Here is a 13,164-nt window from a genome sequence, read left to right on the forward strand (position 1 = left end):
GGGGGGGGAGAGGGGTATGTAATTGTAGTAATTGTATAGAGAGTACCTACGGAGGAACACATTTCGAAAAAAAATGGGAAAGAGGAAAAGAGGAGGAGATGAGATGGGAGGTAAAATAAATTTTTCTGGAATAAAAAGCTATTTTATCTCGTCTTGTCTATCTATCTAGATTCTTATATTTTCCTTCCGTCCTAGGACTGGGTATGGGTCTAGTTTTCGGTTTTTTGGATTCTCCTGGGAATTGGGATCTTTCCCTCCTCGTCTCTCCCCCCCCGCCTCCCTTTCTCTTCGGGGGTGGCTATCTCTGTTCGAGGGTGGCTATCTCTCTTCGGGGGTGACTGTTGGTTGTTTGTTTGATTGAGTGTTTGTCTGTCCCGGGAAATTAGACAGGGTCTGTTCTATCTTTGCGGTTTGATCTTTTCGTCTCGTTCAGACTCTTGATCCGTGACTTTTTTTTCCTTCCGCGTATCGATTTGGGCGAACATGTCTGCCGGGTGGTCGCCTGCTGGATAATCGCTATGAGGACATACATCTCCTTCGATCAGTCCGCACTGTAAAGATCGTCATCCCCTGCACCATGCCCGCCTGTCGGGCTCGTGGGAGAGATGAACAACTCATCTAGAGTCGAGCGGCGAGTGAAATCAGGGGTTGGTGAGGGAGGTTGCGAGATAGAGATTGGTGTTGTATCAGAGACTCGCTGTCGTTGAAGGAGGTTCCTGGAGCGCGCGGGCGGAGACGCGGGAGGGGATACAGAGCCAGCGGGGCCTGCGAGGGGCCCGGAGGTGGGGCCCATGATGTCTTGGACGCGGCCCCGCTGTGCGTCTTGGGCGAGCTCGAGTTCCATAGGGGAGGCGGACGAGGCGATGTCTGTGATGCGGCTCACTTGGGCATTGGATTGTGTAGAGTTACGGTCGAGGGCGGCGGGCCCTCGGCTCGTCATCCACGGAGGGGTCGTGTGTTGAGGTGTTGGTGTGTTGTGGATGAAGACTGACTGGTCGATGATCTCGCCAGGCGGCGGTCGAGGTGAAGTTTGCGCGATCCAGTCATCCCAAACACGGGTTGTCTCGTGGTTGTGAGGGGGGAAGACCGATGCCGAGACCTCGTTTTTGTTTCTGTTCGATTCGCTGAACTGAGCGCCCGTCCTGCAAGTGCCCGGGGGAACACTGCCCATTGCTATAGTCGTCTCCAGCGCTCTCTTGTGCTTGGTCTGATATTGACGTTTGTAACAGACAAAGACTCCGATTGCTGCAAGCGTAACGACTGATATAACTCCAATAACAATCCCCGCTATCGCTCCAGGAGAGAGGCCTGTGTGTCCCTGCGGCTCTTGCATTGTTGGAGCCTGAATCAACCAAGTAACACGCCTATACTGGAGGCAGGCGGGGAAATATGAGATGCTGGGGAAGTAGATGCCATCAAGCTAGCTAGGACTTCCTTAACCTGATGGGTTTCTATATTGTGGTAGCCGTCTCTGATGTCTCCCACCATCGACCGCAATGGCTGAAATGAAAGCATCTGGGAGAAGGGCTTTTATTGAAGTTATTTGAGGAAGCATCCTTCTAAACGTGGCAGGTTCCCCTATTATCTACCGAGTACTACTCTGTACGTAGATATGTCCTGGGAGTTGCGGCGGATTCTCCTGTCAGCCATTGGCGCGCGAAGGGTTTGCAATTCCCCACGCGGCGCTGCGCCTCGGCCGGCATGGATGTCCATCCCTGCTCATCTCGGTCCTGTTTTATACTTTGTCTCTGTACGGAATGTAGTAGTACAATATGTGTGTGGATAATGGATGAGAGAAGATATTAGAGAAGTCCTCTTCATCGTCAAGCTTCGAGGGTCAGCCGCATCACGCTACGGCGGAGAAATCCCCACAGTCCACAGTCGAGGCTCGAGCCGAGTTGAATGTAATGCTTACGGAGTAGTAGATGAACTTAGTTTTCCTGTTGCATCACCGATTGACGGGATGTCGGTGGGGTAATCCTCCGTATGTGACGTACACAGTAGGCTAGATATATTTCGCCACGGATGAGGTCCTCCTCTCTCCCACGAGGGATCGCGAAAAGAGGATCAAGGGATGAGCACCAGGAACAACCACGGCGGATGGGGAAGAAGCCCACGTCCTGGACCGGCCTCCTATGTATGAGGATCGTGATTGTTAAACTGGGCTACCACTCAATTGCCGTTAGCAATGCCATGAATAATGTATCATTGTGCGGAGATCAAACGCAGAACTCAAGTCGGCAGCCAAGAGCTGGGCAATGAGGGACTCAGGGACGGCCTTCCTCTTTCCAGGTGCTTCTTCCGGGCATTTTTGGGAAGTGTTCCGAGACACAGACCCAGATGGCACACGGAGATATTCTGAGCTGGCGGTCAAGAGGGAACTGGCGGGGATTGAATGCACGCCCAGCTTCTCTCGCTGAGCTCGAGCAATGTCTACCAGTGGTTACCGACGATGCTTGGTGGGAAGATGGCGGTGAGGCAGCGTGCAATTGACTTTCACAGAGAGCTTCGGCCTCAAGGCCCAAGCAAGAACTGTGTGTCGATGCATGCAAAGGTGAAGAAGTATCTCGTCGTTGGTGTTTGCCAAAAGACAAGAGGACAATCCCGTCCCGCCCCGGAACCAAGGGGAGAGACGCCTTACAGCGTAGAATAAGGTACCGGTATTATACGAGTATATACCTACCGATATACCGATATACCGACGTATATTGGCGGTATCGCTTCGCATGACGCAGCTCGGAAAGCCAGCCTTGGAGGGCGCGCCCGTAATTAATCCGTAAATAGAATATTTAGCCTCGCGGCCGTGGCGACGTTCCCACTTCTCCGAGGGTTCCAGGCGCCAAAAGGCCTCCAGCTCAGGCATCGATGACAGATCCCTTCAACATCCATCGAACAACCCAACGAGCCCAACCCCAACCATCGACTGCCTTTTCAGCCTCTGGCGCCGATCTCGAACTGTCCAATCCTCCCGAGAAGACTCTTCACGCGACTAGAAGATCTTGGCTATCGACTTGTGTTGTCGTTGCAATCAAGGTCTGTCTTACCATTTTACTTGGCTGCAGTGCCAACCCCGTCGGTGACTCTCCGACAAGGTCCCTCATCTCGACCATTTAACCCCACGATTGATCCGGACACACAGACGCAGCGCAGCGCTCGTACAACAGCAGCGTCGGCATCTTGGAATCTTCGCTGTGGGAAGAAAGTCTGCGCCCATTAGCCCGAAGAATCCCATGCTGTATCTGCGGTGCCTCCGCTGATTGACACACGGAGTAGTTCGTCAGTGCGCCCGCCACCAGCCCTCGTTTCCTTCACGCGTACCCTTCTTCCCTTCTCGGCGCTGAGGAGAAATAGTTCTCCTCTATATGCCTTTCCTGCTATCCTCTTCGTTGAGCAGAACCACTCTTGACATATCAACTGCTGACACGTACAACCAGTCATCACAGGCCATCTCTCCTACACTCGAACCCACGAATCATACCAATCCCACTACAGAAAACTTCAAAATCAACGCGCCAGTCCAAACTTCACTCGTTATATGGTCGTGACAATTAAGAGCAACACGGCCATTACAAACTGCAACATCGGACTTGAGCAAGGAGCACCCGGACCTTAGATCATAACTCCGACACTCCTCTATCCCCAGACGGGCTTGATGCTATAAAAGCTACCTGGTCCGCAAATCTCATGCGACATATTTTACAAGCAGCAATTTTTCACATTTTCCCGCATCACTGTTAAATACACAAGCGAAAGAAGATGGGAAACCAGAGTTCCAAGGGCTCTGGGACGGCAACGCCCAAAAACAGCGCGTCACAGACGTCACTAGACAAGAATTTCGACAATCTCCAGTCTTATCCATCGTTCAGCAAGGCAGATACCAAAGAGTCAAATAGGTCTTTTAGAGGGGCTTTGAGGTCCAAGATCCCAGGTACCAAAACGGATAGCCCCAGGGGGTCATCAGCAGGGTTGGCGAATGGAGACATCAATGCAGACAAGTCAGACGCGGCGTCTGTGAAGTCTGGGAGAAGTTCTCGATCAGGAATATCAAAGGGAGCACCGGACTCTCCAACACCTGATCCAGTTTCCCCATCTCTGGATGCATCCGAAGATGCTATTTCACCCCCTGATGAGCTAAAGCCACCTCCGTCCCCGATTCAGTCGGCATCTATGCGACAAGGACATCATGATGTCGACGCCGCTCAGCGAAGCGGTGAGGTTGACTATGTCTCCGACCAACCTCCGTCGGGAGCGACAAATCCACATGCCCATTTGCAGCGACCGGGCCAATCAATTTTGGTCAAGAAGGCGGACACGATCAATCCAATTCAACAAGATGCACTATCATCCTTGCCGGGGACCGACGAAACAGCTCCAGGTTCATCAGTGGCTATGGGTGAATTGAAAGACTCGGATGTGGATGATTACATCAAACGACTTCTGGATGCAGGATATGCAGGCAAGAGCACAAAGGGCGTCTGCCTGCGAAATGCCGAGATCAATTCGATTTGCAGCCGTGTAAGGGAAATTTTCTTGGAACAGCCGCCCCTGATTGAGCTGGACGCACCGGTCAAGATTGTAGGAGACATTCATGGACAGTATTCTGATCTCATTCGAATGTTCGAGATGTGTGGCTTCCCACCAACGTCGAACTTCTTGTTTTTGGGAGATTACGTTGATCGAGGAAAGCACTCGTTGGAGACAATCCTCCTCCTCATGTGCTACAAGATTAAATATCCCGAGAATTTTTTCCTTCTTCGGGGCAATCACGAATGTGCGAACGTTACTCGGGTATATGGCTTCTACGACGAGTGCAAGCGGAGATGCAACGTGAAGGTGTGGAAAACCTTTGTCGATACATTCAACTGCGTGAGTCTCCTCATATTGCCATCCAGCTTTCCCTTAGGTACCATTTCTATGAGATCCACTAACATGCAGTAGCTTCCCATTGCCGCAATCGTTGCGGGTAAAATCTTCTGTGTTCACGGCGGTCTATCACCGGCTCTCAGCCACATGGATGATATAAGACACATTGCGAGACCTACTGACGTACCCGACTTCGGACTGCTGAATGATCTCTTATGGGCAGATCCTGCAGACCAGGAAAAGGACTGGGAGACCAGCGAACGAGGTGTGAGTTATTCCTTCGGAAAGAGGGTTATAACGGAATTCCTGACAAGGCACGATTTCGATCTGGTCTGCCGGGCACACATGGTTGTCGAGGACGGATACGAGTTCTTCGAGGATCGAATTCTGGTTACCGTGTTTTCCGCACCAAACTATTGTGGAGAGTTTGATAATTACGGTGCCGTCATGAGTGTTTCAACCGAGCTCTTGTGTAGCTTTGAGCTCCTCAAACCCTTGGATTCAAGCGCGTTGAAGAGCCAGATGAAGAAGAGTCGGAACAAACGCAATAGCATGGTCAACAGCCCGCCTCCACCTGGAGTGTACCCTCAGAGTGTATAGTTCAGGTCCTGGGTTATTGATTCGAAGGAAAGCAGGAACTTCTGGAGATCTTTATCCCGAATCTTCACTCAATTTTGACAGATTCCGTGGGGTAACCGCTGGTCCGGCACATGAGATCATTTTGGTACACCATGGAATAAGAGCTTGACTGCCACAGAGCAAAGACTGATTATGGCATAGCAATATGGAAATGTCTCGGTTGATCTACTTTGACTAGATCCCAGTCATTGAGGCTTCCTCCGCCTGGCCAGGGTACAATTCGTGCATGGTCCCTGTTACTTTGCCCGTGTGCGCGATACAATGAGTTTGTGATTACTGGCGTTATGAGAGGGACTCGGCTATGGGGATGGTGGGGGTTACATTCTACTTCGGGACTGGCTTGGGAAAGGGAAACCCAATTGGCGGTGGAAGTGTAGGATTTATGTTGTACTGGCAGTATCTTGTGCAGCGCGCGGTGCCGGGGATTCTTGTTGATACGTGGAGCTGAAACACAAGAATTAATCAATGTATAGGTGACCATCTCTTCTATTCTGCTGGTGAGACCCCTCACCCCGATTCAGCAATCCGTGATGGCGGCGATAGGCGGGCCAAGATATTTAAGCTTAAATCATGTGTCACGTTCGCTTAACAGTCGATCAAAGCTGTAAATAACTGCACCGAGAAACTTCACAGCCCTCCACTCCAATACCTCCACCAACAAAACGCCCCCACCAACCATTCTATCTACATACCCCCTCACACACACACACAATCAACATGCCCATCTCCAAGAAATCCAAGGTCAGCAAACAAAGCACATCCGCAAATCCCCCTCCTCCCTAACAACCTTCCCTCTCGCCACGCAGATCCAGCGCGAACACCGCAAGGCTGAAGCCGCCGGGACGCGCGCGCCCGTGAAGCCTAACGGACTCCCCGTCAAGGCACCAAAGCCTACCTCCATCGTGAGCTCTTTCTTCCTCCCTCGCGATCCGTACCTATTCTTCTTGTATTCCGAAGGCGAAGGGCAAAGCAAACGTATAGCACATACATACCTCTACATAAAGTACACATACAAAGAAAGACAGAAACAGAAACAGAGCATAAAAAGGGGCAAACATCACACAAGAAAAGAAAAGACAGAACTCCTTGAATTTTCCAAAAACTCGTTTTTATCATCGTTATCATCATTCGCGCAGGAAAGAAGAGGCGGGTAAATGAATCAATCCCCCCTGGCTAATCACGAAATGGTGCGGGTGTGCGCGTAGTGCGTGAATTGCCGCAAGGAGATCGTGAATACGAATTTGAAACAGCTGGAGTTGCACGCCGAGACGCATGATCAGAAGGTTTGGCCGAAGGAGAAGTGCTGGCCGAAGGAGTTTCCTGGGACTGCTGCTGCTTAGGGGATGATATGACGGGGGAAGAAAATAAAGAAAGATGTCGCATGTGTTAGATTGGTGATTTGATGATGGGGGGGGGAAGGAAGAGGACGAGGTGTTGGGGAGGAATGAGATATGGATGGATGGTGGAGCTGAGCTGGAGCTTATGAATTTGATGATGATGATGACCTTGGTCGGGCTAGGTAGATTGATAGATTCTTTTGGTGATCGTTTTGCTATAGAATCAATCGTCTTCACTCTTTACTTACCTCATTAATGTTATAAATGTGCTTTGGGTTCGAGGGGGTTTCACTGATATCGTGTTGTAGAATCTGACCTGAGAGATTTTGGGTTGATAAATAACAAGTTAGGAGTATTATTCTTGAGACGAAGACACCAGGCAGGACGGCGATAGAATTCGAGCCTTGGAATTGGATGGGTATTTGATTGGAACCTAACATCTCCAGGGAAGGGAGATAGATAGATGGTATCTGCCAACAAAACAACTCCTTGCATGATAAACCCCAGACGCGCTTTTCCCAAATGTACGCCACTTATAACGTTGGCACACATTGATTCTCCTCTTTGTGACGCACACTATCGTTGCTGGATCTTTTCGCTGCATTGTATCCCGACGCGGGGTCATCATCTTGTTGTACTCGGTCTTTTTTGGAATTGCTATCCGGAAGATCCTTCTACTCCGGATCCGGGGCCTTTGCGTTCTCTTCTCCGTGGAAAGGGAGGTGAAAGCTCGAGACAGTCGTCTTGAGAACGTCCTCTTCACCCTAATTGTTGACTATCATGAGATAAAGAATATCCTAGATCTATGTGAGCCAAATCAAGGTTGATCTGTGGGTGCTGACATACTTCATCCATCTCCTCAGCCTTTATTCTTTGCATGAAACAATCTGTGTCGACTTCAGGGAATATCAGAGGAGCCCCAGTTTGTTGCTGGGGTTGGATTGTGTGTGTGGTTGATCCTGTTGAGGACGGCTGCGAAATGTCGACTGTGTAAGTTTGGGAATTCCGGCTGTGATTGAAGGTAACGACCAAGGCAAAGAGTCCATGGAGAACAAAGAGCTCATCATTTGCGTGGCGTAAGTAGTTGGATCTATAGTAGATATTAGAACCTGTAGTGGGTTCGGAGATACATCAATTCAGACCAACCAAAAGAAACTATGCGACTCACTGCTCCTCTGATTGTAGCGTTTTTGCTAGACTCACAGCCATAGGAATCGCCCTGGAAACCGATGTTTGTGTCATGCTTGGGGTAGGCCTCGCCCATAATGCGGGAAGATTGACAACGCCAAGGTACGGAGAGTTCTAGATAAAATTCGATTAACTTCGTAACGCTAGACGAAGCGGAGTGACTGACCTTGGTTACCTGATTGTAGGAATCAAGAAAATCTAGAAAGGTGTCTTGGTCGATGCCACATCCCAGGAGAGAAGGTGCGTAAGCTCGTGTCCAGGCCCTTTTACCACCTTCTGATCTCTGCTGAGGGATGATGATTGGGGCTGGCAGGAAGTTGTGACATATTGAGGGAAACACGGAAGTATCTAGGGACGATCTCGGGTACCCATATGTCCCCTCTTTCAGGATGTCATCGTAGACTCTCTCCGAAAGTTCTCTTTGAAAGTCTGCATATTTTTGAACTTCTTGGAATGCTCGCTCGTCGATCTGATCTTGTGAGATTTCTGAAGAGGTATCTTGTAAGCCTACATAAACCAGGTGCAAATCCGTGACTGCAGATTATCGTACCATGCTGAGAATCTAGATGGTCATCGTGAGAATTGTCCCTTCTCACCAGTGCATTCCTGCTAGGTCGATGCATTTCTGATGTCTCGAGAGCAGCGCCGATTAGGGCTGCAATGAGGACCATTCTCGGAGAAAGCAGATATTGATCTAGGAATTTAGGATAATCAAAACGATATTCAGACGCTATCAACACTCTACGGTGGAAAGAGTACAAGTTGAGAGGAAAAGATGATAGTAAAATTTGACAAGAGGTTGCGGTCCTCACAACTGTAGTCGTTCATGACTAAACAGACCAACTTATACATAGGATGAAGTGAGACAGGCAAGCAGCTGCGTAACGCAACACTTACGCTTCCTGGAACTACGTATGTACTCCAGCATTATAGGCGGTATGCGCTGGAGAGAATTCCATTGCCCCTCTTGCGGGGGCCTATCGTCGGTTGCTCGGATCCTCTTCCAAACAGGTAACGAGAAGGTGTACAAATGATACACATTTGAACTAATGAATACGGCACCCTCGGTCTGCTGCTGTCACATTGCGCGCAGAGCTGACTAGATGTGGGCAAGGCCAAAAGCAAAGAGAAGAAAGCAGAGGAATTGGTCAAGACAGCCATTAGGGAGCTCGACGAGTCGCCCCACAAGCAGACTACAGGACGGGAAGACGCGGGAACGGACACTTTGCCAGAAATAGAGAGAGTAGAGTAGAGAATCCTCCTCCACCGTGCAAGGGTTCCACATGCGCAGCTTTGCAACTTTGCAAAGCGCATGGGATGTTCGTCGGGGTTTGTCGAAGATGTCGGTTCGAAGGCCCGAAGGACGCTACGCACTGGTAGTCCGATCGAAGCTTAGCTCGTAATCAATGCCCATGTCTGAACTTCGACATCGTATAATCAACGACCCGCACAGTACGTCAGACGCAATGCATGCTGGAACCGTTGTAGTAACTATCGCTCGATACATCCCTTGCAGATGGGACCACAGGAAAGTGACGATCACGTGCTGAGAGTGACGATGCTGATGATTACTTATCTATGCCCAGTACATTCCTGTATGTATCTCCCGTCCTTTGTACAGATCGACTTAGCCCCACAGTTCCTCGCATTGAGTGAACACAGACAGCCCTTCGTACGCAGTGAAGGATTCTCAGTACGCCACCGTAAGACCTGCCGGTGTATAGAAAACAACAATCACAAACTCCTTCAACGTAGCCATGAACAGTTGGACTGAGGGTTTGCCACCAGTGATTGAGAAAGTCGAATTATTCGAAAATGCGGCTAGCAGACTCCGGAGAAGCCGGACACCAAGTAGAGGGATAGCTCCGAGGACAGCAAAGTAGATCCGTCTCTCCCCTCTCGGGGCAGTCCCAACATCTCTCAAGGTGATTACAATCAGTGGTGATAGGAGGAGGTAAATGACGAGGAAGATCATAACCCCAATCTCGGTGTCTTTTCTGCCGCTTGAAATTTCAGAGGGGCTGGAGTCTGCCTCGTCGATCCCACCGACAGACAACCCAGAGAATAAGTGCAATCATGGTAGGCAATAGTGCGATTTAAATGATGCGACTCCGCCGAGAGTTGGCTGTTGCTCGTTTTATGATGATTCCACCTATTGCACCTAATGGTATCTGTGTGTCGGATCGTATATAGTTGGATACCTCATCAGTTCTAGATATCCATGTTAGACGCTTCGGATCCTTGCCCTAGGTTCTCTGAAAGGAAGGCTTACATTCGCTTCAACAGGCCCATGCTTGCCATCAGGAGACGACTCAGCCCAACAGACTGTAAAATCGCTGACCATTCAATATCGGTCTTGTTTGTGGGATTATGGACGCTCTCAATCCGGAATCCGGCGCCAACAAGACGAATCGCACAGAGGATTGCTAGGTAGATCCATCCGAGCTGCTTCTGGAAGCCTTGTCGTACCACTACTATAATGGTGAGGATGAATACTGGGATGTAGACACATGTTTGCAATTGGAATGGCACCATCGTGGACGAGGAACAGAAGGGCAATTGAGAAAATAAGCCAAAAGTTGAAGCTGAACGAGGGAAAAACAAGTCTTCAGCGAACTTTCTATGAACTTTCTATAGGTACAAAAATTGAGTGAGATGACAACTTTGTATCTTCTTATATACATATCCTTATTACTTAAAGTTGACGAGATGGTCCATAGAGCAGCGACGAGGAAGTCATGCAGCTTCACACTGTCCTGTGCGTCCTGCTAAACACTTGAACTTGTAGCATGCATGGCTTTCAGAATACGGGGTCTTGTAGTTGAGCGCAACTCTTGAGCTATCAAACACATCCATCGCGAGTAAATATTGTTCATTGAGCCGATGAGCACTCTACGTGAGGATGAAAAGGGAACGGAGATGGTGGACGAGGCAGTGGAGGCGCTACTCAACTAGTACCCAGAAGCAGACTAGCGTTGCTGATAGCTCACTGTGCTGACTGTACCAAACTGCATCGTCCTGGTGCAACAACACAAGTTGAATGCTTTGAAGTTCTTCTCAACCCTTCCAATTACCGCTCTGCCTTTCACTTATCTGACTGGGACAGTAAGTGTAATGCCCATTTTCCTTTCTATTTATCATTTTCGCATTGTGAAGTGATGACCGCATAGAGCGAGTGCCCTCCTTTATATACATCCTTGGTCCTACGGGATCACCCCTCGTTCTGTTAAAAAGTTCCTTATAAGTGCTCAACTGCTCGCACACCTCTTTCGCACGATTTTATCTATTTGTACTACTTGATTATCTTCGTTGAGTTCAACAAGTCGAGCCACTCTTATTGTGGTCCAAGGATTCAATCAGCATGGTTTATCGCGGTAAACCTAGCATGCGCCGAATGTAGACTGAGAAGGACAAGAGTAGCCCCCCTTTGCCACATTATATGATGCGCATCTGATGAGCATAGTGCGATACGTTGAAACACTCTTGCTCTCAGCGCAAGAGAGCAGGGCATAGCCCATGATGCGGGACTGGGTCGTTGGGAGACTCATGAGGATTTCAGAAGTCATTGGCATCAAACAGGCTGCCCCCTTGGCAAACTCTCTGTTTACAAGTCAAAATATCAGGGAATGGCCACACGAAGACATCGACACTCTAGAAAAATAAAGTCGAGGTCATTGGTCAAGCTTAGACTGACCGAACTCAAGCCCAGGATATCTTCAGGGAATACGGAGGTTCGACAAGCTGATCCACCAGCGGGCAGGTGCTTCTCAGTCAGGACTCAGGACCGACCCGGTGACTGAATGACAACCTCGGTAATGTGGAAGCAACTCGTTCATGACATGTGGAAGTTATGCAGCCAAACCCATCTATCCCCGCATCAAAAAAAAGAAAAAGAAAAAGAAAAAACATACAACAGCAGGTATTCGCTGGTGGTCACCCACCCAACTACTAATCTGCCGATCTAAGGCTTGTGTATGGCAGAGCGGACGGGATGCCCAATTCTCCTTAGTCTGTGGTCGTATGTGACAGCCTTTCCTTTATCTTAATACATAGACCACATCTAGCCATCAGGGCCTAGAAGAACGCCAAAAAAAAACATACAACAGTAGGTATTCGCTGGTGGTCACCCACCCAACTACTAATCTACCGATCTGAGGCTTATGTATGGCAGAGCGGACGGGATGCCCAGTTCTCCTCAGTCTGTGGTCGTATGTGCTGGATATATGACTTATTTGATGATTTAGGGGACGATTAATTCTTTTATTTTGCTATGGCGATTGAATCAGCCCTGCTACAATGGAATGTGCGACCAACCCTCAACTCCACCAGCCATATCATATCTAATGATCGTATCAGACTATTACATACCGAGAGATACCCCGCCTAACTTCTGGTGTCATTACGGCGTGCAGAGCTCAAGCCCGCAGGTTACCGTTAGTGCTGGAGCCTGGGCGCTGATTCCACGCGGTGGGCTTTCCAAAAAGTATGCATCCAGGTCAGCATTCTCCCTCACTATGAGATATCCGAGCATTTCTCTAGTGATGTTGTTTTGTCAACAAACGTGTCTACTACTACAGGTAGTTCTTTCCCTCTAGTAATCCCGCCCAAAAAGAAGCAAAAAGGTTAAATTTCACCTCTGAAACACGCCGCGTACCCCCCTCAGAAACACAGAAATAATTCTTCAAAAATAGATAATCGAGGATTGTAAAGTATTGACTGGTATTTAATGGAGCATTCGCATTGCGGTATTGATTCCTTGTAAATTGCATGCTCTCTTCCTTCACAAAATGGAGACCATGGGGATTGAAGTATTATCACATTGTGGCGTGGAAATTCAGTGGGCATGTAATATAGCACAGAGTGACACGGGAAGAAAAATATTGATCTTTGAAAATGATACTACCGAGATAGGCATCGTATATACAGATCGGCGCGCATCAATTATGGTTCCTCTTCTGAATCCTTCAAGGTTATGTAAGGTAATAGATAGTTTTGGCTCATAATCAAAAATCCATTCCGCTCAAGCATCCATAGCTCTACAGAAATGTTCTCTGTCAGGTCAGCACATTCCCCAAAATAACCTCGGAGCGAAGGGGCACGATTGAGTTGATCATCGCGCTTGTTGAGGCCTTTCATG

General features: G+C 48.9%; 5 protein-coding genes across 5 annotated transcripts; 2 read left to right on the forward strand and 3 right to left on the reverse strand.

Moving 5' to 3' along the window:
- Nucleotides 1-541: 541 nt before the first annotated feature.
- On the reverse strand, nt 542-1,333 carry M430DRAFT_51818 (hypothetical protein; the record flags this gene model as incomplete). The annotated part of the gene is made up of 1 exon (XM_024868256.1): nt 542-1,333. One exon carries the CDS (start codon nt 1,331-1,333, stop codon nt 542-544), a length of 792 nt encoding a protein of 263 aa, XP_024719794.1.
- A 2,179-nt stretch (nt 1,334-3,512) lies between these two features.
- On the forward strand, nt 3,513-5,548 carry M430DRAFT_257959 (hypothetical protein). The gene is made up of 2 exons (XM_024865300.1): nt 3,513-4,866; nt 4,939-5,548. Exons 1-2 carry the CDS (start codon nt 3,757-3,759, stop codon nt 5,461-5,463), a joined length of 1,635 nt encoding a protein of 544 aa, XP_024719795.1. The 5' UTR covers nt 3,513-3,756; the 3' UTR covers nt 5,464-5,548.
- A 597-nt stretch (nt 5,549-6,145) lies between these two features.
- On the forward strand, nt 6,146-6,976 carry M430DRAFT_35924 (hypothetical protein). Its single transcript, XM_024866839.1, has 3 exons — nt 6,146-6,243; nt 6,309-6,404; nt 6,708-6,976. Exons 1-3 carry the CDS (start codon nt 6,220-6,222, stop codon nt 6,840-6,842), a joined length of 255 nt encoding a protein of 84 aa, XP_024719796.1. The 5' UTR covers nt 6,146-6,219; the 3' UTR covers nt 6,843-6,976.
- A 627-nt stretch (nt 6,977-7,603) lies between these two features.
- Nucleotides 7,604-8,698, reverse strand: M430DRAFT_20504 (hypothetical protein; the record flags this gene model as incomplete). The annotated part of the gene is made up of 5 exons (XM_024864311.1): nt 7,604-7,636; nt 7,686-7,929; nt 8,008-8,141; nt 8,194-8,513; nt 8,578-8,698. The coding sequence occupies 5 exons, from the start codon at nt 8,696-8,698 to the stop codon at nt 7,604-7,606; spliced, it is 852 nt and encodes a 283-aa protein (XP_024719797.1).
- Nucleotides 8,699-9,717: 1,019 nt separating this feature from the next.
- M430DRAFT_20505 (hypothetical protein) lies at nt 9,718-10,562 on the reverse strand (the record flags this gene model as incomplete). The annotated part of the gene is made up of 2 exons (XM_024864312.1): nt 9,718-10,024; nt 10,300-10,562. 2 exons carry the CDS (start codon nt 10,560-10,562, stop codon nt 9,718-9,720), a joined length of 570 nt encoding a protein of 189 aa, XP_024719798.1.
- Nucleotides 10,563-13,164: the final 2,602 nt, after the last annotated feature.

This window comes from Amorphotheca resinae (genome assembly GCF_003019875.1).
Source record: "Amorphotheca resinae ATCC 22711 unplaced genomic scaffold M430scaffold_8, whole genome shotgun sequence".
NCBI classification, from domain to species: Eukaryota; Fungi; Ascomycota; class Leotiomycetes; order Helotiales; family Amorphothecaceae; genus Amorphotheca; species Amorphotheca resinae.